The sequence below is a fragment of the Bos indicus genome, chromosome 8 (genome assembly GCF_029378745.1).
Source record: "Bos indicus isolate NIAB-ARS_2022 breed Sahiwal x Tharparkar chromosome 8, NIAB-ARS_B.indTharparkar_mat_pri_1.0, whole genome shotgun sequence".
NCBI classification, from domain to species: Eukaryota; Metazoa; Chordata; class Mammalia; order Artiodactyla; family Bovidae; genus Bos; species Bos indicus.
In genome coordinates, this window is record NC_091767.1 from 63314915 (window position 1) to 63339400 (window position 24486).

At 45.7% G+C, this 24486-nt stretch overlaps 1 protein-coding gene across 1 annotated transcript in view; it reads right to left on the reverse strand.

Annotated features, from left to right (window-relative positions):
- The window catches only part of GABBR2 (gamma-aminobutyric acid type B receptor subunit 2), a 369209-nt gene that overhangs the window by 35509 nt on the left and 309214 nt on the right, over nt 1–24486 (reverse strand). The window contains exon 13 of the mRNA XM_070794811.1: nt 20418–20540. Coding sequence (XP_070650912.1) covers nt 20418–20540 — 123 coding nt within the window. The remainder of the gene's footprint in view (nt 1–20417; nt 20541–24486) is intronic.

Sequence of the window (24486 nt, forward strand, 5' to 3'; positions counted from 1 at the left end):
AAAGAAATCTCATACCCATTAGCAGTCACTCCCCCATTCCTCATCCCTCTAATCTAGGTTCTATCTCTATAGATTTGCCTGTTCTGGATATTTCATATAGATGGAATTGTACAGTATTTGGCCTTTTGGCATCTGGTTTCTTTCACTGAACATTATATTTTCAAAGTTCATCTATGCTGTAGCATGCATTCTTATTTATGGCTGAATAATATTCCATTATATGGATATACCACATTTTATTTATCCATTCATCAGTTGATATAGACATTTGGGTTGTTCCCACTTTTCTGGCTGTTATACATTGTGATGCTATATTTGAATACACATTTTCATTTCTCTGGAGTGTATACCTAGGAATGGAATTACTGGGTCACATGGTAACTTAATTTTTTGAGGAACTGCCAGACTATTCACACAGCTTCTGTTTTCTCTGTCTAAATCCTACTGTTCTTTCAAGAATTAGAAGAAAAAGTACCTCCTCTTTCATGAAACATTTTTCAAGGCAGGATGACTAACCACTTCCTCTGTGCTCCCCCAGGGCTGGAGGCTAAGCTATCCCAGCACTTACTACCTGCAGTGACATTCTCCATTTATACACCTGTCCCTCCTGGACTGGGGGAGTCCTAAGAGCAGGGATTATACCTTAGCCATGGCTGTGACCCCAGCATGCGGCACACAGTAAACGCCCAGTAATGTGAGTTTGGCCAATGAATGCACGAACAGCATGTGTCTCTCGAGTGTCCTCATGGTACCTAGCCTAGCTGACAAGGGCTTCTTCATCACAGAGGGTGGGCTGTGCTGAGAGCCTCCTGGATGTGGGAACGAGATCATGAGGGTGGAGCAGGGGGTGTGGACACACGAAAAGGCACGTGGAGGGGAGTATGCATGTGTGGATGCAGTCCTACAACGCTCGCCTGAGTTCAGAGACTGCCATGAAACCAGCTGAATGAGACTGGTCCAACTGCTTATCCTAGAAGAGGGAAGAAAACACAGGGGAATGAAAGGCTGTGAGGATGCCTGATGATCAGGGAGGTGCTTGAGATAATCACAGTGACAGGCCTCAAGCTGGGGCGGACCTCTGCTCCCCAGGAGGCAGCTTCCCATCCATCATCTCATAGGAGAGTCAGCATGGGGTATGGAAGGAGCCTGCCTGTGGGGAGCGGTGGCCTGGCTGAGTGCCTCTGAACCCCACTTGCTACCTGTGTGGTCCAGAGCCCATCAGTTCAGTTCAGTCGCTCAGTCATGTTGGACTCTTAGTGACCCCACGGACTGCAGCACACCAGGCTTCCCTGCTCATCACCAACTCCCAGAGCTTGCTCAAACTCAGGTCCATCGAGTCGGTGATGCCATCCAACCATCTCATCCTCTGTCATCTCCTTCTCCTCCTGCCTTCAGTCTTTCCCAGCATCAGGGTCTTTTCAAATGAGTCAGTTCTTCCCATCAGGTGGCCAGAGTATTGGAGTTTCAGCTTCAGCATCAGTCCTTCCAATGAATATTCAGGACTGATTTCCTTTAGGATGGACTGATTTGATCTCCATGCAGTCCAAGGGACTCTCAAGAGTCTTCTCCAACACCACACTTCAAAAGCATCAATTCTTCAGCACTCAGCCTTCTTTATGGTCCAACTCTCACATCCATACGTGACTACTGGAAAAACCATAGCTTTGACTAGACAGACCTTTGTCAGTAAAGTAATGTCTCCAGAAATGCATTCACAGTAGAACCATGCATTTAAAGGTATAAATCTACTCCACAGGCAGCAGCACTGCTCAAGACCTCCCTGGGAGGCAGGCCGAGCCATCACGTTACTTTCCCTATAAAGGCAGGAAATTCTGAGTCCGGGGGTGGGAACAAAAGTCACAGTGATGGGTCTCCTGGGTGTCAGGCTTAGCGCTAGGCACTTGAACACATGACTCCAGTCAGTGCTTATGGTAAACCTGTAAGGGAGGAGCATATATTTCCTTATGGCCACTGAGGTTCAGAGATGGTGTGTCACTCACACAAGGTCACACAGCTAGGAGGTGGCAGAGTATGGATCCAACCTTGGATCATAGTGTTTAAAGCTACCTTGTTATTCCTCCAAAGCCCACAGTGCAGAAGCCTGGGTTGGTGAATGCATTCCATTTCCTTGGTATGCAAATGCATTTTCAGAAGGCTGCCATATATATTTAATAATTGGTATGACCATATAATCTCGTCAGCCAGCTTCCTTTCTGCTGCAGGATGCAGATAAGAAAGAAAGAGCAGAGTGGACGCAGGAAAATCCTACACACCTGTTGGCAGATTTCACTCTGGCCCAGAGTTACCTTCTTGATTTAATTCCCCAAGACTTCTATGTCTGAATCATGTAGGAAAATGACTTCTTGGATAAAATATTAAAAGGCCACACGTGGATGTTCACAGTCTCCCTCTGACAGCTCTGGTGATAATGGCTCAGAGGGAGAAGTGGGTTCTATAGCCTGCATCTGGGAGTCAGACGCGAGTCCTCTGAAATTCCTAAGCCAGGAACATGCTAGGCTGGGCTCAGGGGGCCCAGTGACAAGGAGTCACTGGGAAAGGGCCCAGTGACAAGGAGTCACTGGGAAAAGACAGGAAAGTGGTAGGATGAGCGACTAGCTCTGAGGGGGTTCAGGGCAGGGCTGCTAGAAGCAGGTGATAGCGCATCATCTAATATCTCACCTTCACTGACTGGTTTCAATATGCTGGGCACATACGTGTGCTTCATAGGCACACTGTCCCTTTTAATCCTAACCCCAAAGCCTTATGAGGTGGGACCCATATTATGCATGAAGACACTGTGGCCCTCATAAGTTGCCACTGATTCTACTAGTTTCCTAGGGTTGCCTCAGAAATCTCCATAAACTGGGTGGCTTAAAAGGAATAGAAATTTATTCCTGCACAGTTCTGGAAGCGAGAAGCCTAAAGGTTTTGGCAAAGCTCCGCACCCTCTGGAGGCCCTTGGGGAGAATCCAGGGCCTCTCCTCACTTCTGGTGCTCCCAGCATTCCTTGGCTTATGGCCGCATCTCTCCTATCTCTGCTTCCATCTTCGTATGGCCTTTGCCTCTGTGTCCTCTCCTCTTCTGCTTCTTTTAATGACACTGTAATTGGATTTAGGGCCAATCTGGGTAATCCAGGATGATATCATTTTAAGATTTTTAGTATAATTGTATCTGCAAAGACCCCCCTTCTAAATAAGGTTGCATTCCTGGGTAAGGATGTTGATATATCTTTTGTGGGTCACAATTCAACCCACAACATTACCTAACTTCACACAGTAAATGGCTAAGCTGGGATCTGAAGTTCAGCCTAACTCCACAGTTCATCTGCTCAATCGCTGTGGGCTGAAACTGTGTACTTGCCTGCTGTGTGACTGTAGTCATGCTATTCAACCCCTCTGTGCCTCAGTTTCCTCACCCACAGACTGGGGTAATAGACAATAATGGTAATACTTCATGAGGTTGTTGTGAGGATAAATGAGTTGATAAAAGGAAGCACCTGGAACAATGTCTGGCACAAAATATGAACCTCAACAAAAGCTGCTGCTATTATTACTTTTGCTACGGTTGCTATCAAGACAATGCAGCTTTGCTGGCATCCTGGACGGAGGCTGAGCAGACCTGCAACTGAGGATGAGGCTGGACCTGGAAGCAACACTCTCAGATCTGAATTTGCTGGGTTTGAACATCTGCTCACAAGTGCTTCACTCTTAATGAAATATCAACCAGATAATCACAGATGAGAGACTTAAATATCTATAAGACAGCACTCTGCACAATGGATTATAATAATTTTCAAAGCATCAATGAAGGGAATGTTTCTTTAAAACAAAACCAAGTAAAACATAGAACCAATGCAAAAAGAAGCAGGAAGTATGAATAGACCAACAGACCAATCCCAGCAGAATCGATCCTGAGTCATCTAATACCACCTGGCCCAGGCTGGGGGTGTTTCCAAGATATAGGTCTTCTCAGGCCAGTCAGTTCATCTCTCTAGCCTGTTTCCCCATCTCCAAAACAGCAGTGTCAAGGTGCTTTGTAAACTGTGCCTGCTGTAGAAATGTGAGGCACTCTTATTATTACAGTATGTATTTGCCAGTGTGGGACAGATGGGGCCCTGGGGTTAGGGCCTCAATCCAGAAAAGGGCAGAGGGTGGGTGGGCCAGGCACTGAGAATTGAGATGACAATGCTATTGTCCCCTGAGCTCTTAGGAGGGACCCACATGTTGTGTCAGTGTCTTCCGAACCGAACTGAGCATCTTTGGGTCATGTTAAGTGTTCCATCCTATGTCAAGGTCGAAGTGATCCAGTATTTGAAGTTTAATCCACTGTCTCTTTAGGGAGAGCCAAACACTGGCAGAAATAATGAACATCCCACCAAGTGGCTGACGGTTCTATTCCAGAGAATCGTGGGTGCCGAGGTGCCTGGACACCAGTTCCCTTGTCCCTTGCTTCCCTGTCAGTTTCTGTGGTTGATGGCTTCCTGCAGCTGCAGGCCAGGTGTTTTTTAACCTGCCTAAAGTTCTGGTCTGCAACTTGCTCACCCTCTGACTCTCAACTGCAATGAAAAATGCTACAGAAAACAGAAATCTCGTAGTTTTTCCTTCTTTCCTATCCCTTGCTCTCTGTCTTCCAAGAGGGAAACAAATGTTCAAATGATGATTCAGGACTTTCAGGAAAACGTGAGCGTGGAGGGACTCATTCAGGTCTGTGGGGTCTGCACATGTGAACCTTCCCAAGTGGCCCCCCTCCAACTCAGTGTGCATTTTCTTTGTCCCCATCACAGTCTCTAGCTGGGGGTTGGAGGGAGGGCTGGTAGGGGGCCTGGAGTCTGGGCTTCAGGGTTCTTGGATTCAGGTTTTTCTTCCCTCCTCTTTTAGGCTTAAATGTACTGTCCTGGGTCTGTTTCTAACTCTGGTATCCAAAGTGCAGTCCTGGGCCCTTCCTAGAGGTTGGTTAGGGTCTGGGTTCAGAAAGTTACAACCCTGGCTGCACACTAGAACCCATGGCAATTGCTAAAATATCCCAATGTCCAGGCCTCTTTCTAAACCAATTAAATCAGAATTAATGGGGTGTGTGGCATAAGTACCAGTACTGTGAAAAAGATTTTTTCTGGGGTGACGTGACCAGGATTGGAAACTACAAATCTACTCTACCTTTATGTAAATAACTCTTACAGCTCAACAATTAAAGGATAAATAATTCAGTTACAAGGAATGGTCAAAGGACTTAGGTAGACATTTCTCCTAAGAAGATAATGCAAATGGCCAATAAGCACATGAAAAGTTGCTTAACGTCATTAGTCATTCAATAGTGAGTCTTATCAAAACCACAATGAGATACAACTTCATACCTGGTAGGATGACTATAGTCAAACATGCAGGTAAATAACAAGTGTTGGCAACAATATGGAGGCCCTGGAAAGCTCAGGCATTGGTGGTGGGAACGTAAAACGGTGCAGCCACTGTGGCATGGTCTAACAATTCCTAAAAATGCTAGAAAGAGTTACCATATGACACAACAATACTACTTCTATATATATGTGTGTGTATATATACACATATATACATATGTATACACACACACACACACACACCATCGTGGTTATCTGGGTCATTAAGATCTTTTTTGTACAGTTCTTCTGTGTATTCTTGCCACCTCTTCTTAATATCTTCTGCTTCTGTTAGGTCCATACCGTTTCTGTCCTTTATTGTGCTTATCTTTGCATGAAATGTTCCCCTGGTATCTCTAATTTTCTTGACGAGATCTCTAGTCTTTCCCATTCTATTGTTTTCCTCTATTTCTTTGATTGATCACTGAGGAAGGTGTTCTTATCTCTCCTTGCTATTCTTTGGAACACTGCATTCAGATGGATATATCTTTCCTTTTCTCCTTTGCCTTTAGCTTCTCTTCTTTTCTCAGCTATTTGTAAGGCTTCCTCAGACAATCATTTTGCTTTTTTCCATTTCTTTTTCTTGGGGTGGTCTTGATCACTGCCTCCTGTACAATGTCACGAACCTCTGTGCATAGTTCTTCAGGCACTCTGTCTATCAGATCCAATCCCTTGAATCTATGTGTCACTTCCACTGTATAATCATAAGGGATTTGATTTAGGTCATATCTAAATGATCTAGTGGTTTTTCCCTACTTTCTTCAATTTAAGTCTGAATTTAGCAATAAGGAGTTCATGATCTGAGCCAGTCAGCTCCCAGTCTTGTTTTTGCTGACTGTATAGAGCTTCTCCATCTTTGGCTGCAAAGAATACAATCAATCTGATTTCTGTATTGACCATCTGGTGATATCCACGTGTAGAGTTGTCTCTTGTGTTGTTGGAAGAGTATGTTTGCTATGACCAGTGTATTCTCTTGGCAAAACTCTGTTAGCCTTTGCCCTGCTTCATTTTGTACTCCAAGGCCAAACTTGCCTGTTACTCCAGGTTATCTCTTGACTTCCTACTTTGGCATTCCAGTCCTTTATGATGAAAAGAGCATCTTTTTTTGGTGTTAGTTCTATAAAGTCTTGTAGGTTATCATAAAACCATTCAACTTCAACTTTCTTTGGCATTAGTGGTTTGGGGCATAGACTTGAATTACCGATATTGCAGACATCCTGGAATGCAAAGTCAAGTGGGCCTTAGGAGAATCACTATGAACAAAGCTAGAGGAGGTGATGGAATTCCAGTTGAGCTCTTTCAAATCCTAAAAGTTAATGCTGTTAAAGTGCTGCACTCAATATGCCAGCAAATTTTGAAAACTCAGCAGTGGCCACAGGACTGGAAAAGGTCAGTTTTCATTCCAATCCCAAAGAAAGGCAAAGCCAAAGAATGTTCAAACTACTGCACAATTGCACTCATCTCACATGCTAGCAAAGTAATGCTCAAAATTCTCCAAACCAGGCTTCAGCAGTACATGAACCAAGAACTTCCAGATGTTCAAGCTGGATTTAGAAAAGGCAGAGGAACCAGAGATCAAATTGCCAACATCTGCTGGATCATCAAACAAGCAAGAGAGTTCCAGAAAAACTTCTACTTCTGCTTTATTGACTATGCCAAAGCCTTTGACTGTGTGGATCACCACAAGGTGTGGAAAACTCTTAAAGAGATGGGAATACCAGACCACCTGACCTGCCTCCTGAGAAATTTGTATGCAGGTCAAGAAGCAACAGTTAGAACCAGATGTGGAAAAATGGACTGGTACCAAATTGGGAAAGGAGTACATCAAGGCTGTATATCGTCACCCTGTTTATTTAACTTCTATGCAGGGTACATCATGCAAAATGCCAGCTGGATGAAGCACAAGCTGGAATCAAGATTGCCAGGAGAAATATTAATAACCTCAGATATGCAGATTATATCACCCTTATGGCAGAAAGTGAAGAGGAACTAAAGAGCCTCTTGATGAAAGTGAAAGAGGACTGTGAAAAAGCTGGCTTAAAACTCAACATTCAAAAAACTAAGATCATGGCATTGGGTCCCATCACTTCATGGCAAATAGATGGGGTACCAATGGAAATAGTTATAGACTTTCTTTTCTTGGGCTCCAAAATCACTGCAGTTGATGACTGCAGCCATGAAATTAAAAAATGCTTGCTCCTTGAAAGAAAAGCTATGAAAAACCTAGACAGCATATTAAAAAGCAGAGACACTACTTTGCCAACAAAGGTCCATCTACTCAAAGCTATGGTTTTTCCAGTAGTCATATATGGATGTGAAAGTTGGACCATAAAGAAAGGTGAGTGCCAAGGAATTGATGCTTTTGAACTGTGGTGTTGGAGAAGACTCTTGAGAGTCCCTTGGACTGCAAGGAGATCCAACCAGTCCATCCTAAAGGAAATCAGTCCTGAATATTCATTGGAAGGATTGATGCTGAAGCAGAAACTCCAACAGTTTGGCCACCTGATGCGAAGAAAAGTCCCCGATGCTGGGAAAGATTGAAAGCAGGAGGAGAAGGAGATGACAGAGGATGAGATGGTTGGATGGCATCACCAACTCGATGGACCTGAGTTTGAGCAAGCTCTGGGAGTTGGTAATGGACAGGGAGGCCTGGTGAGCTATAGTCCATGGGGTTGCAAAGAGTCGGGCATGACTGGGCAAATGAACTGAACTGATACTCACATACACACTCAAGTACATACCCAAGAGAAGTAAAAAATGTGGTCACACAAAAACTTGTACATAAATGCTCATGGCAGCATTACACAAAATAGTCAAAAAGTGGAAACTACCCAAATATCCATCAACTGATAAATGGACAAATGAAATGTTGAATATATCCATATAGGGGAATAGCACTGAGACATAAAAAGGAATGAAGCACTCATACATGCTACAACATAGAAGAACCTTAAAAACATTATGCTAAGTCAAAGAAGCAATGTACAAAAAGTCACATATTATTGTATGATTCTATTGGTATGAAACCACCAGCATCAGCAAATCCACAGAGCCATGAAGTAGATCAGTGGTTTCCCGGGGCTGGAGAGGAGGAGAAATACAAGGTGATGGGTAAAGAGAATAGGTTTCTTTTAGGGGTGATGAAAATTTTCTGGAAGTAGATAGTGAGGATGGTTGAACAACTTTATGAACGTACTGGATGGCATCACCAACTCGATGGACATGGGTTTGGGTGGACTCCGGGAGTTGGTGATGGACAGGGAGGCCTGGCATGCTGCGGTTCATGGGGTTGCAAAGAGTCAGACATGACTGAGCGACTGAACTCAACTGAAAACCACTGCAGCATATATTTTAAAACCAAACTTTATGGTACATGAATTATATCTAAAAAAAGATATCTGCCATGCATAATGGCTTGGAAAGGGCTACAAGTGGGAGCAGGCCTGCTTAGAAAGTCGTGGTAACAATAAACAACTTAGTGACCTACACAGTGACGGTTCTTGACTCATCATCCCTGTTGTGCAGTGTGTGTGAGCGTAGCTCTGTCTCACAGTGCCCCCTCTGGGATGGGAGACCATGGTACTTTGGACCTCAGTGGAAGGAGTGAAGTGGTGGATTGGGATAGCATTTGGTAGTAGAGTGTGCAGGACTAGCACAGAACTTCTCAGAAAATATCCCACTGATCTTATCATAAGATTGCCCTAAGACTGGCTTCATTCAGTTGTTCAACTAGTACTTATTGAGTGCGTTCTACGCACCAGGCATATTTGCAGGTACTGGGGATACAGCAGTGAATACACAATTTTGCCTTCTCCCTATTCTCATGGAGTTCACACTGTAGTGGAGGGTGGGCAGCTGTGAGTGATGGAATGTGGATGGGAGGCACTACAGTAGTCATTACGGCTGAACATCAATACCGATTTCTTTCTCTCCTGGGTGCACAGTAGGTCTGCTCTTTCTTGTCCTGCTGAACCAGGCATGGAGAATTAACATGTTAGGGTGAATGAAATATGAGTGGAAGTAACATGTGACAGCTTGGAATGGGAACTCTTGCCAGGCATTCTTTCCCTTTGCCACAACAGCCATCCTAGAAGGTGCCCCACCAGCTGTGTCCTGGGGTGAGGATCTGTGGGTGGAGGCTACAGTTGATTCTCTATGAACAAGTGCTACAATGAGCAAAACCTAGCACACCCAGTCCTCTTTCACTTTTCACCCTCTGAGGGACATTACATCCAAACCCAATCCTGGCTCATATTTTAGAAAAGCAAGCCCAGTATCTCAGCACATAAGGCAAACACAAAACCAGGAATCTGGAGACATGTGTCATGGAGAAGACGACAGCCCACCCTGTGTGGATCTCATCTTGCCCATCAGACTGTGCAGACCACACGGGAGCCTGAGTGTGGCACACAGTAGGACTCCCATCAATGATGAAGGAGCGACTGGGTGACACACCATTTACAAAGAGGTGGACTGGTTGGAATTCCCCCACAAAACAGAGGCAATGTCTCCGTGTTGCCACAGCCCATGTTTTTGCCAACATGGACATGGCAGGAATCATATTTAAAGGCTGTCTTTGCTCAAGAACTGGAACGTCTTTACCAAGTGGTCAAAAGATGCCAGTATGGCAGATAATTTTCCAGCTGTTTTGCCCCCATGGCGCTTGGGAATTCCTAGTACACAGCCCACCGCCTGCAGAGCACCTGGACAGGTAGAGACCAGAGGATTTCTCACCACAGGGCCTTCCCCTGGTGCAGTGGGATCTGCATCTTTAGCTTGGTGTCCTGAGGGGCCTCAGCAGCCCAGGTACCTCCTGAAGACACTAGGGAAGCCAATCAGGAAGCTGAAACAAACTGCAGTCTCCCATGGACACAAGATGACTTCTGAGGAGAGATGTTCCAGAAACCCAGCTGTGGGTTTCGGGCAGAGTGGCCTGTCCACAGCCGGGGCCCACAGTGCCGATGGCAGCTGGAGTTGAGCCGGGATTCCTGCCAGAAGGTAAATGTCTGCATCCTTACAATGTCTCTCTGGCATATCATTCCAGTTAAATCTCGCCCAGTGTTCTCAGTTAATAACTTAATCTGGAACTTACACCTTGTCTCCTCTCCCAAAGGACCTGAGGTACCACATAATAAAAGCCCAAACACAACAGGACAGTTAAAAATAAAGATGAACGCTCAGAAGGCGAGATAATCCTTCAGGAACTCGAGAAACGATAGTTATGACGGCTGAGTGTGGGATTTGGCTCCAACTTTCTGGCAGCCAAGGTTAAACAGAAAACAGAGTGGCTTATTCAGTAGGGATTGCTTGATCAAAGGAAGGAAGCAGATGCAAGTTCATCTCGGGCGGGATGAGGGTAGGGTCGGGGGTGAGCACAGCCCATTCCCTGGCACTTTCGTGAGGATCTATCCTGTGGATCTTTATCTCTGGAGCATTAAGTCACACACTGAACAACAGTCTTATAGAAAATGCTGAATCATTCTTCAATTGGCAGCTTTAGCTTCGTAAGTGGGCCCTTGATAAAAGGTGAGAGTGTAATATTAAATTAAATTGCAACTCGGCAAAGACATTTCTTGGTGAAGTCGGCTTAATGGGCCCAGACAGATGGGGTGAATTCGGACATATGGAGGCACAGGGAGAGAGTTCCAGGTGGAGGGAACAATTTATTCAGTAAATATTTACCGAGTACTTACTGCGAGCTAGGCCCTGCCAGTGGGTGCTGGGGACACGCAGATGGCCTTGGCCTCTGAGGAGGTCACAGACTAGGAGGGGCCAGGTGCACAGACAGATAATTACCAGTGTTGTGACCAGATGAGGGGCCAGCAGGGTGAGGCAGGGGCCCAGACAGTGGCATCCAGGGCAGCCTGCTGTTCCAAAGGCTCCTGGAGAAGATGCTTCTGACCGCCTCTTGAAGGTCAAGTAGGAATTTTTAGCACGGAGATGGCATATTGGGGTGGGAAGGAGGGTGTCCTGGGCAGAGGACAGCAGGTACATGGGCATGGAGGGAGAGAGTGCGACATTCTGGAGAAGTGCCAATATTAAGGGGAGCTGAGCACAGGGGCTGAGGGAGGGGGCTGAGAGATGAGGTGGGGCAGGGGGCAGACATGAGGCCAGATCATTGAGGGCCTCCTGAACTGCTAAGGAGTGAGCTCACCCTCTGGTCAATGGTGGGGGCAGGATTTAAACAGCAGAATGACAGGGTCAGGACATCAGATGGTGTAGCCCCTCTCCTGGAAGGGGTTAGGGTGCTGGGGAGCTCTCAGCAAGTGGAGCCACCCAAGGTCCACGACCCTGGCTGGGATGAGGTTTGCCTCGGGTGGGGCCTGAGCAGGCCATCCAGAACCCACAGATGGCTTGCTATGAGAGACCTGTCCTGCTGTTCAGGGCTGGCAGCGATGACCCACTGGCTAGAATGTGACCTTGATATTGAAGCCTTGGGCTACCAGGATGCCCAGGGGCAGCCCACAGAGCAGGGTGCACCCTGCATACCCCTCACCCTGGCCATTCTCATATTTCTTATTTCAAAATGAACAGTGTGAGATGGAGCTTGGACAAGCTTTATGAAGATACCAGATGTGTCTGCTTTAGGATTGGATTTTTTTTTTTTTTTCAGCACAACTATAGAGGGAGGCAGAAGATAAGAGTTAAAATTATTTAAAACTCTTATGTATTTGCCTCTTCCAATATCTGTTTCCATAGAAACGTAACTGGAATAAGACACCAGTTTCAGTGCCAAGTGCAGCCCATGACTTCCAAAGCCCCCATCTGCTTCCAACAGAAAGCACCGCCAAAGCACAGAATTTGGAGGGAAGTTTGAAACACTCCTCTGGCCCAGAGTGCCCTTTACTCAGTTACTGTCCGGATGGCCAGAAAGCCACAGAGCCCAGAGCCTAGGTGGTTCCTGGGGTAGACTGCCTGGCAGCCCGTGCCGCCAGCCTGCTGCCGTTTCTGTGAGTGAGCGTCACACACGTGGCTCCCATGGGTGACCATCTGCACGTGATTCTGTCTCTGCTGCCACCTGTCTGGGAAGCAGATGGGAGGAGCTCAGGGAACACAAGGCAGCCTGGGGATGCTGCCTGAGGGGCTGCTGGGGCTTCAACGCTGGTGGTCTTTAGTGCTGTCGGCCTTCAGAGGTCATCTCCTCTCCCTTTCAAAACCCCTTCAGAACAGCTAGGTGGAGGCATAGGCAGTGGCCCGGTAAAGAAGGAAGGCTTGGAAAAAAGCAGACAACCCTTCCATCTAGATTCACAGGCTGTCTTCACACCATCCTTATACACTGCTTTACTATGGGGGAAATGATCTCAAATTATTTTCCTTAAAAGAAAAAAAATTCCACTTGGGTGTGTGTGTATGCACACACATACACAGTGTCAGTTCTTGGTTTTCATCTTACTTGATCTAAAAGCAGCATTTGACACGCTTCATCAAAACTTCCTCCTTGAAACATTTTCTTCGTTTGGTTTCCTAGACACCAGACTCATCTGATTTTCTTCCCGTCTCTATGGTTTCTCCTTCTAGGTCTCCTTTGCTGTTTACCTCCTACTTCCCAGACCTCCAAACACTGGGGTAACTGAGGGTCTGTCCTTGGTCCCCTTCCTGTCCCCATCTATGTGCCCCCGCCCCGGCCCCGGTGCTCTCACCTAAGGCTTTGTGTCATCTATATGTTGACTGCATCCAAGTTCCCCTCTCTAGCTCACATTCTCCCTGAACACCACACCCATATGTCCAACACCTACTCACCATCACCACTAGTAGAGTAGGTAGACAACAAAAGAGAGTTTTCCCCTTTTTTCTAAGAATACAAATTGTATTTAAAAAATCTTTTTAACATATTTGGCAGATTTGTCCACACCTGCTACATCTGAAATACAGAAACAGCCAATCTTCCCATCAGAGTCCATAAAGCAGAGGATGCAAGGGGTGAGGTGCCATGCAGGAGCACTGAGGACTGGGACACGTCATCGAGGTGGAGGCAGCCTGTTAGTCCTTGTCTTGGCTGGAAGCCTTTGTCTCTGGAGACCTCTCCTTCCTTCTTCAAACACCTCCCATGCAGGGACAGCGTTCTCTCCCTTGCCCCCATCTCTGGGGAGCTCTCTCTCCTGGCTCCCCACTTCCTTACTGATCACCGGGTCAGAGTCCCCTTGCCTGACCTCCTCCTGTTTCCATCATTGCTTAGCAATTCCTTGGGCTCCAGTCAGGGTGTCTTCACTCTGACTGGACCCATTCCCTGGGTGACCACACTCACTCAGCCCCACATCTCCCATGCTCAGTGTGTTGACCACCCCTCTCCCAAATCCCTATCTACTGGAAGAACTGCTCCCTGGGCTCTAGGACCCTGCATCGTCTTCTGAGGGCTTCTGCCCAGAAAGGAACCCCTCACATTCCCTCCAGAAACTGCTCCTCATTCTGTACCTGACCTCGTGATGAGGTCCAGTGTCCATCTCCCATTCCATCACCCATCACCCAGTCAGAAGTCCAGGCAGCACCCTTGCTGCCTCTCTCTCCTTCCCCCTTAGAGTTGATCAATCGCCAAACCCTGTCACGTCTGCTTCTGTAATGTCTCTCAAATCTACCCACTTCTCTCTGTTCCCACTGCAACTGCCCCGCTTTAGATCTCCATCAGCTCCTGCCTGGATTACTACAAAAACTGTCTGAGCCATTTCGGCCCTTTGGCCTCACCCCTTCATCTGTTCGCATCCTGCAGCCAGGAAATCTGATCATGTCACTCCCTGATTAAATGTCTTTAATTTTGAATTTTAAACTCCTCTGCTTAGCAAACAAGGTCCCTAATGACCCAGGCTCCACCTGTGTCATCATTTGTCCTTCCTGTCAGCTCCCCAGGCACCCTCAACTTTGGACAGCAGAACCATGTTGTATATATTTTTAAACCATTTAGAGAAAATGATAAACTAACATCAAGTTTAATGTTGAGAAGCTAGGTGCTTTCCCTCTAAGATCAGAAAGCAGGCAAGGCTGTCCTTTTTCACATTCCTGTTCAACATTGTACTGGGAATGCTAGCTGACACAGAAATAAGACAAGAAAGGAAACAGAAGGTATATGGACTGGGAAGGAAAAAACAAAATTGTCCCTTTTGTTGATGACATGATTATGTAGAAATTCCTAAAGAATCAACAAAAACACTCCTGGGACTAACAAGCAATTATAGCAAGGGGGTATGACTCAAAAGACTTGGTAAGATGCAAAAGTCAGTTGCTTTCCTATACAATGAGCAATTGATTTGAAATTTAAAAATACACCATTTATATTAGCACTGAAAACAAAGTAAAATATTTAGGTATAAATCTAATAGAATATGTATAAATTTGTGAGGAAATCTATAAAATTCTGACAAAAGAAATCAACGTAGAGCAAAATAAAAAACTATTCCATGTTCATGAACAGAGACACAATATTGTCAAGATATCAGTTTTTTCCAACTTGATCAATAAAGTCAACACAATCCCAAACAAAGTCCCAGCAAGTTACTTTGTGGATGTTAACAAACTAATTCTAAAATTTACACAGAAACACAAAGACCCAGAATAGCCAACACTATGCTGAAGAGTAAAAGTCAGAGAACTGATACTACTCAACTTACTCAACTTATTAGGACTTAGTGGTTTCACTGCTACAACCCAGGGTTCAATCCCTGGTTGGGGAACTAAGATCCTGCAAGCTGTGAGACATGGCCAAAAAACAATAACAACAAACAAAAACTAAAATATACAAAGAATTCTTAAAACTCTAATTAAAAAGTGCATAAGAGATCTAACCATATACCTCACCAAAGAAAAAATGTAAGTGGCAAATAAGCATATGAAAAGATGTTCCACATCATATGTCATTAGGGAATTGTACATTAAAACAGCAATGTGGTACCTCTACACACATTAAAATGGCTAAAATCCAAAATACCGACAACACCAAATGCTGGCAAGGATGGAGCAAGACACTCCCACTAGTTGCTGATGTGAATGCAAAAGTCACTGATAGTTTGGCAAAACTAAACATAACCTTAGAATATGATCTGGCAATCTTGCTTCTAGGTGTTTACCCAAACTAGTTGAAAACTTATGTCCATATAAAACACAAAAATACTTACAGCAGTTTTATTCCAAACTTGGATGCAACCAAGATGTCCTTCAGTGGGCAAATAAATTGGTATATCCATACAACAGAATACTACTCAGTGATAAGAAATGAGCTATCAAATCATGAAAAGACATGGAGGAATCTTAAATGCATGTTGTTAAGTGAAAGAAGCCAGTTTAAAAGTGTTACATTATGTATGATCTCATCTACATGACATTCTGGAGAAGGCAAAGTCATGCAGACAGGGAGAGGTCAGTGGTTGCCAGGGGTTGGTAAAGCATAGAGGGTATTTCAGACGGTGATACTGTTCTGTGTAACACTGTAATGGCGGATACACAACTTTACGCATTTGGCAAAGCCTACAGAATGTATGGGGCTTCCCTGGTAGCTCAGCTGGTAAAGAATCCACCTACAATTGCAGAAAACCCTGGTTTGATTCCTGGGGCAGGAAGTTCCCCTGGAGAAGGGATAGGCTACCCACTCCAGTATTCTTGGGCTTCCCTGGTGGCTCAGATGGTAAAGAATCCACCTGCCATGTGGGAGACCTGGGTTAGATCCCTGGGTTGGGACGATCCCCTGGAGGTGGAGATGGCAACCCACTCCAGTAGCCTGGAGAATTCTATGGACAGAGGAGCCTGGCTGGCTCAGTCCATGGGGTCCCAAAGAGTCAGACACGATTGAGTGACTAAGCACAGGACATAGAATGTACAACATGAAGAGTGAATTCTATGTAAACTATGGACTCTAGCGAATAATAATGTATCAGTATTGGTTCATCAATTGTAACAAATATACCACATAATGCAAGATGTTAATAGTGGGGGAAACTATGATGTTTGGGGAAGGATACATATTCAAAAGCAGAGACATTACTTTGCCAACAAAGGTCCGTCTAGTCAAGGCTATGGATTTTCCTGTGGTCATGTATGGATGTGAGAGTTGGACTGTGAAGAAGGCTGAGCACCGAAGAATTGATGCTTTTGAACTGTGGTGTTGGAGAAGACTCTTGAGAGTCCCTTGGACTGCAAGGAGATCCAACCAGTCCATTCTGAAGATCAGCCCTGGGATTTCTTTGGAAGGAATGATGCTAAAGCTGAAATTCCAGTACTTTGGCCACCTCACACGAAGAGTTGACTCATTGGAAAAGACTCCGATGCTGGGAGGGATTGGGGGCAGGAGGAGGAGATGACAGAGGATGAAATGGCTGGATGGCATCACTGACTCGATGGACGTGAGTCTGAGTGAACTCTGGGAGTTGGTGATGGACAGGGAGGCCTGGCGTGCTGTGATTCATGGGGTCACAAAGAGTCGGACACAACTGAGTGACTGAACTGAACTGAACTGATGCGTGGAACTCTCTATACTTTCCATTACATTTTTCTATAAACCTAATAAGTATAAAAACTTTTTAAAACTGTTAAACATCATGTATTCAGAATAATATCTAGCACATGACAAGCATTATACAAATATTTATTACATACAAATGAATAAATGTGGAGCTGGGAAGCCCCCAGTAGGACTCCAGAATCAGTTTCATTCCCCTGACACTTGCACCGAGGGAACCTCTTCCACAAGTTATTCCAGAACTCTTCTGTCATTCTCGAGCCTGTCACCCTGCTTATTTGCTTCCAGCTGCTACCAGAATCTGTGCAGTCTAAAGTGACTGTGCTTATCTGCATGTGTACTGTCTGCCCCCACTAGCCTGTGGCCCCATGAGCTCAAGGTCACACTACGGTGTTCATCCCTGTCTCCCAGGGAGGTGAGGTCTCGGTTTAGGAGGGTGATCTACAAAGCCCTGTCCTGCAGATGTGGGCAGTCCCACAGGGGTGAGCGGGGCAGAACTGCACACAGCAGGGGTGAAGCAGACATGCTGAGTGTCCCGAGAGGAACACCTAGATGCTGGGGACAGGAGTGGGGAAGAGCAGGGGCTTAAATCTGGTGGAGCTCAGGAACACATCAGCTAATACGGGGCCTGGAACTGAAGTTCATTTACTTGTCAGAGAAGGTTCTGGAAGAAGGGGACAGCACGGACAAAGGCTTGAAAGTACAACACAGAGAAAGGCCTGCAGTTGGACTCCTGAGGTGTTCAGAGCATCCAGGGAGACCAAAGGCATCTGGGGTCGATGTGGTCTGAGGACAGGAGAGAACAGACCACAGAGATCTTTCATCACCTCACCCCCAAGCATAAACTTTCTCTCTCAGTGGGGGTTCTGGGGAAAACAGCCCCTCGAGGAGAATTTAGGACCCTCAGTCCCTGGGCACACTGCTCAGTCATCCTGCTGAGTCTGACAGAGGAGGGTCTGAGGGACATCAGCCAACAGCCTGGCGATGTTTGGTGGGAAAATGACAGTAAACCGACAGGACTGTGGGTCGACAAATCAAAGGTTCTGCTGCCATGGCAACAGAATGACAGGGCAACCCTAAAATTAGAGGAGCAAAGAGGATCAAGCCAGGAAAGGTTTGGAGAGAAATCTCAGCAGATACTTAAAGAGAAACACAGAGACAGGATACCGGGGCCTTGATCCAGGGATGTGGCCAGACCCCCTTCAGAAGGCTAGAGCCCACTGGCAGGACCCCTCCTTCCCAGGCTCTTCTACACAGAGACGCACTTCGGTGGCACCGGGCAGCTCCTCCGTTTGCGAGCCATTCCCTGGAAGGTCTGGAATGGGCTCAGCCTCTAGGCACAGAGCCATGGAGAGAAGCAGTGCTTACCACAGAAAACAAGGAAGGAAGGTGATGTGAGTGATGGTAAGCTGTCACTTACACTAATCGCCTGCACAAGATCCATCTCCTGTAAATGGTCCAAGGGGTCAGGCTTCCTGGATTTATTTCTGGAGTCAGCTTATTCAGGCTGACTCTAACCCCGCAGCCTCTCCCGCCAGAGCCAGATCCTGGGGACCCTGTTGCATCTCAGCCCCCACCTTAACCCTGGGTGAAGGTGGCAGCCCCCTGCCTCGCCGGCTGCCGTCGGGCTCAGCACCAAGCCATCGAGGTCTGTTCTCTGCTCACCTGCCCCAGCTCCAGGTCTTCCCACGGGCTCTGCCTTGCTATTTCTGTTACCTAATTTTAGGCTTTATCTGCAGAATGTGAAAACACTGCTTTGCCCAACCCACTTCACAGACCAGTCAACAGTCTATGACAACACCTGAAAACTACAAAGCACTGTCATACACTGGAAGACAGGACGGGGAAGTGGGTGAGGCAATCGTTGGTGGTGCTGTCACCAAACTGCAAGGTGACCTTCGTGTGTTAGTCACTCGGTCCTGTCCGACTCTTTGCAACCCCGTGGACTGTAGCCTGCCAGGCTCCTCTGTCCATGGAATTCTCCAGGCAAGAACACTGGAGTGGGTTGCCATTTTCTTTTCTAGGGGATCTTCCCAACCGAGGGATAGAAACCGGGTCTCCCACATTGCAGGCAGATTCTTTTACCATCTGAGCCACCTTAGGTGCCTTATATAATCTCTCTGGGTTTCTGTTTCCTCATCATTAAATTGGGAATTCAGGATAGCACCTAGTCCACAGAGTTACTGTGACAATTCAGTGAAATTAACACACACCTCTAGCTACTAGCATCATCATTATCATTACTCTTATTAGCATTATTGCTTATGATTATCATCTCCCTAGCCAGGGGGCCCAGTCAGCCAATAACAGCTCTTCCCCCTGTTCACAACCTGTCTGGATTTCCAAATCCTGGTGGTAGGTGGTGAATTCCCCTAGGATGGAGTTGGGGGCAGGGCCACTCCTTTGTCAACTGTGCAGACAAGTGATGACCAGACATCACCTCCCCTCCAGCCACAGACTGTCTGCCTGAGGGACCTCAGCTGAGTTCCTGCCCCCTTGGCCCACGAGCACAGCCAGCACAGGTCAGTCCTCTGCCGAGTCTGGCTCTGCCTGTCTGGAGCCCTGCTTCCTCCCAGGATGGACACTTAAGGCAGTGAGATGAAGGCACACAGCCCTAAATCCTTCCCCTAAATCCATGTTGTCAGGAAACAGCATTCTCTGCCACTGCTCCGACTGCATAACTTCTTAACTAGGCTCAGCGAACCCTCTGCCTATCTCCAGACAAATGAGGCCGGGCAACTTATTTGCTAGAAAACCTTGTCCAGAAAGATAAACACCTATGTTCTCAATGCATAAAAATTACTGTTTCCAGTTTAGTTTTAAATTTCACACTAAATCCAACAAAAAGATTTCCCCAATAATGCAGTGAGAGCACTAGAGAAAACTCCAGTTTTCTCAATAGAATCTGCTAACCTATAGGGAAATCAGATAGTAAAGCCACTGCCTTCAAGCTGGCTCTTTCCAACAAAGGCGTCTTTAACTCTTCTAAGAGAAAGTCATCTCTGCAACTTCCTTAATTGTGAACTTCCCTAACTGGAGCATCCTAGGAAGACCAATGTGAGTTAAGAGCAAGGCCAAATGCAAGACTACTAAAATACATATTTAACGGTACTTTTATGTAAGGTTCTCCTTTTTTGACAAGACACCACTTTGAAGATTCTCTAGTAACTAGAAGGAGCTATCAGAGTGTTTATTCCCTAACAGCAGTCCTGAGGGAACTTACTTTAAAGGAGAGATTAAAAAAGCAATGTAATTTCTTGACTGAAGCATCATATAAATGGGGGCTTCTACAATGTGTAAAGAATACACTGGTTTAAACGAACCAAACTTTCTCCTTAATTCTGCATATAGTAATACATCTAGGCAAACTCACCATCTTTTCCCAGGAGTGATGACCTTATATTTGGCCTTCCTGAGTAATACCTCAAGGGAAAGGAACAGAAATAAGGAGATGTTCCTGATAGGGATCGTGGGTCCACACAGAGCTATGATGAGTTCCTCGTAATCACCTTGATTTCTTCTCAAGAAGCACAGCTGGGGCAGCCAGGGAGACATACTGCCTCCCTCCCGCTGCTGCCAGGTGCTTACCTCCATGCTGTACCTCTCCACCGTCCTTCTCAGGGGATCTACAGCCTGCCAGCAGATCAGGATGCACAGGTCAATCAGCAGCATGCCCCCAACGATCACAAGCAGTTTCTGGTCCTTGATGATCTGCAGAAAGGGCCAGGGCAGAAGGGACGTAAGAAGGCTTCCCAAACAGCAGCCAAGGGGCTGGGTCAGGTGGGTGAATGAATGGCTCCACCTGAAAATTCCCCCAGGCTCCCCATCACCCACGGGGTAAATCCAGACAAGCTCCCTTGCTTGGCATTCAAGGCCTTTTATGAGCTTGGCTTATCTACACCCCAGATACACACATATACTGAGTTAAGTTTGATGACTCTCAGGCTCTGGTTGTGCTGTGATTTTTCACCCCAGGCCTTCGTGGGTGCTGGTTCTTTTGTCTAAAACACTCTGTTCTATGTGACAGACTGCTAAAATCCTTAGAGACTCAGATGCACTGTCACCTCCTCCATGAAGCCTCCCTAACTCCCACAGCAGAACTAATTACTCCTACAGCATTTTGTTCCCATACTTAATTATACTTAATAAGTTCAATACTTATTATTATGACTAGTAATAATAGTAACTACAAGAAGGAGAATAAATACAAATGCTACCATTTAGTGAACACTGTGCCTGCCTCGAGGTTGATTGTTTTATATATATCGTCTTATGTAAAGGCAGATACTGTTATTATTCCCATTTTTCAGCTGAAGAAACTGAGGCTAACACTGCGGGCTAAGTAACTTGCTCAGTGGAATAGAGCTACTAAGAGTTAAAGCCTGCAAACTCCTCCTCTCTCCAGAGAGTACACCCTCAAACATTTATAGCACCTACCAGATGCTACAGTGACCAGGTGCTGTATTAAGTTGTATACAGTCTACCCTCCTCAGTAAACTGGGGAACCCCAGACAGAAGGGAAGCCTGTTTTATTTATTTGTTTACCTTCAGCACCTAGCAAGGCCTGGCATGCTATTGGTACTTAAAAGTTTGATGGATTGAATTGAGATGAAGGAATATATAAAGAAGAAATATAAGTCCTGTCCCACTTTGCAGCTGGGGATATCTTTATTACACTGTGAAATTCCCACCCCACTTTATGTCCATTTGATGGGGACTGGCCTGGGGACAAATGCTGTCAGGGGCAAAGCGAACCTGTATTTCACGTGTCCTCGCCCCCCTCCCCTACCCCTGCCCAATGCCAAATAAAAGCTAATGTGATGAAGTAGTTCTGGAAAAGACCACAGAAAAATAAACAACAAAACTGAAGTAGAAGCTTAAGAAATATCACCAGGTCTGGCTTTTAATGATTAAAGCCATCCTTAAAGGAGAAATAAAAACTCAAGAGGCCTCTGTGGCTAAACCGTGAAAAGAACAAGAGAGTATTGCTGAGTTAAGGCCAAAGGGATCAAATCCACCAAAATCACTTGACCTGGGGGCGGGGTGCTGACCAAGTCCCATCATCTGAGATTTTACAGAAACATTCAGGGAACCCCTGATAGCTTTAGAAACCTGGCTTGACCCTTGCCCTCAGGGGAACCAGGTCACACCCTGTTAGCCTTGAGAAATCGGGGTAAAAGGAAGAAATGCCCGAGGAACTTAGGGCAGGCTAGAAGGGGGCTCCCTACTTGATGCTCACCCAGCTTCCCTGACTTTCTTATTGTTCAGCTTTCTCTTCAAAAGCTGCACAAACTCTTCTCCGTTATGTCTGTGCACATTGATGCCATGAAACTCAGTTCTCTCTCTGAGGCTAGGAGGTTACTAGCCTCCATCCTCACTGAATGAGAGATTGGGAGTGAAGGCACCCAGGAACAATTAAATATCAAGTTCTGGAATCAGATCTGAGTTTAAGTCTTACTAACTAGCTGTGTGTCCTTGGTAAATTTCCTAATCCATCCGAGCCAGTTTCCTCATCTACACGATAGGGGATGATGACCACACAAACTGATAGATTACCATAGTCTGGTCGACTTCACTTTCACTTTTCACTTTCCTGCACTGGAGAAGGAAATGGCCACCACTCCAGTATTCTTGCCTGGGACGGGGGAGCCTGGTGAGCTGCCGTCTATGGGGTCGCACAGAGTTGGACACGACTGAAGTGACTTAGCAGCAGCAGCATAGTCTGGTTTACAGTTCCTGATCAGTAGATGTCCGCTATTATTATTAAATGTTACTCCCCATGGTTTTTCAGGGCACAGATCAGCAAACTATGAATTTGGCCCACTGTTTGCCTTTGTAAATAGTTTTACTGGAACACAGTCACATCCATGCATTTATGCGTTTGTCTCTGGCTACTTTTGTTCTACAACAGCAGAGTTAAGTGGCTGTGACAGACTGTATGGCCTGCAAAGCTGAACATATTTACCATCTGACTTTTTACAGGAAAAGTTGGCTGACATCTTCTTTTGAGAAAATGGCATTTCTTTATTTCTTCTAAAGACCTCAGATATTTTGACTTGATTCAGACTGGTCTCCCACTAGATTCAGCTCATTGCCTACTTTCAGAGACGCCGTTCCAGAAGGAATAGAGGTTGTACAACCAGCAGCCCTGCCTTCCTGCCATCACTTAGATGACAGATACTCTCCTGGCATTTTCTTGAAGCTGAGCCTGGATGAAATTCTGAACCTGATGGTGTTATTTACAACAGTATCGAGTTATATATGTAGCAAACTTTCTTTGTCTTCCCAAAAACATCTGGCTGCAAAATAGAAGATCTCATCTCTGAGTTACTGCTCTAGTCTCAATGTTTCAACTTGGTCCTAGTAAGAATAAGAGGCAGAATAAAGATGGTGGTAGTGAGGCTTCTTAATTCAAGATTTTACGATTGATCTTTAGGGAAAAAAAAGGTTACATACTATAAAAATACTGAATTTAGAAGCATTAAGTCACCACATGTCAATACTTCCTTTAGCAGGCTTTGTGTCGCTTAGTGTCTTTAAAAATGTAGGCATATGGGGTAAAGTTTGTATTTGTGTGTGTTTGGGGAAGGCATGACACGGTGGGTAGAGGGAAGACAGATGAAGTGGGAGCTAAGGAAGGAAGAAAAGGGTGAAAAGACTGAAAAAAAGTGTCAGACTGCATTTACAAATTTAGTTAAATCTTGTATATGTGTCAGTAAAAAAAATTAAGGGGCTCACTTTTAAAAAGTCTAAACTTAAAAAAAAGCCAAGAAAATACAAAACAATGACAATAGAAACTGACCTTATGGCTCCATAAAAGGTTGGAACCAAGGAGAATTCAATTCTAGTTTTGCCCTGTGACTGCTACAACCCTTTCAAAGTGATCTGGTTCCTGACTTGAGATTTTGGTCTGGGAAAGGTAAACATATCTTTTATATCCTCTTAACTTCCTCTAATTTGGCTGACAAATGATACTCAGCTCTAGTGCCACAAGGCTGTTATTGGAATAACTAGAAAGCCTAGAGCAAAATATGTCTCACATTGGAAAGGTGTGTTCACCTGGCTTAAATCATTTTCACAACAGACTAAACTGGTGACTGAATCTTGTACTCAAAGCCTTCGACAGTGTCTCAGACAGACCCCCTCCCTGGACACCTGCCTGGCTCTCAGTTTGCCCAACCCCTGGAGGGTGCAGCAAGTCCCCTTGTCCCAGGCAGCATAGCAGGCTGTGGCCACACAGCTCCAGCTTCCGCGGAGTTTTCAGACAACTCAACTCCTGAAGTCTTCCCTGGCATGTTTTGCCAATTGTTGCCAGACAATCTGAGTGTTCTTGCTTAGTGATCACATGAATATTGGAAAACAAAGACTAGTTCTTCACTACCAATAATAATATGCATGAATCACATATTGACACAAAGGAACCAATACTAAGTCTTCAAAACCTCGATGGACTTTTCATAAATGACAGAGCCACAGAGCGGGAGGGGCCCCAGAAGTCACCTGTGCCTGTCAAACTTTGGCTTGCATCAGCTTCGCTGAGAGGGCAGGTGGAAACACATATTCCCGGGCTGCAGGAACCTGGCTCTGAGGGCTGGGGTGGGGCCCAAGAAACTGCATTTTGAACAAGCTCCCAGGTGATGCCAATGATGCTGCTTTA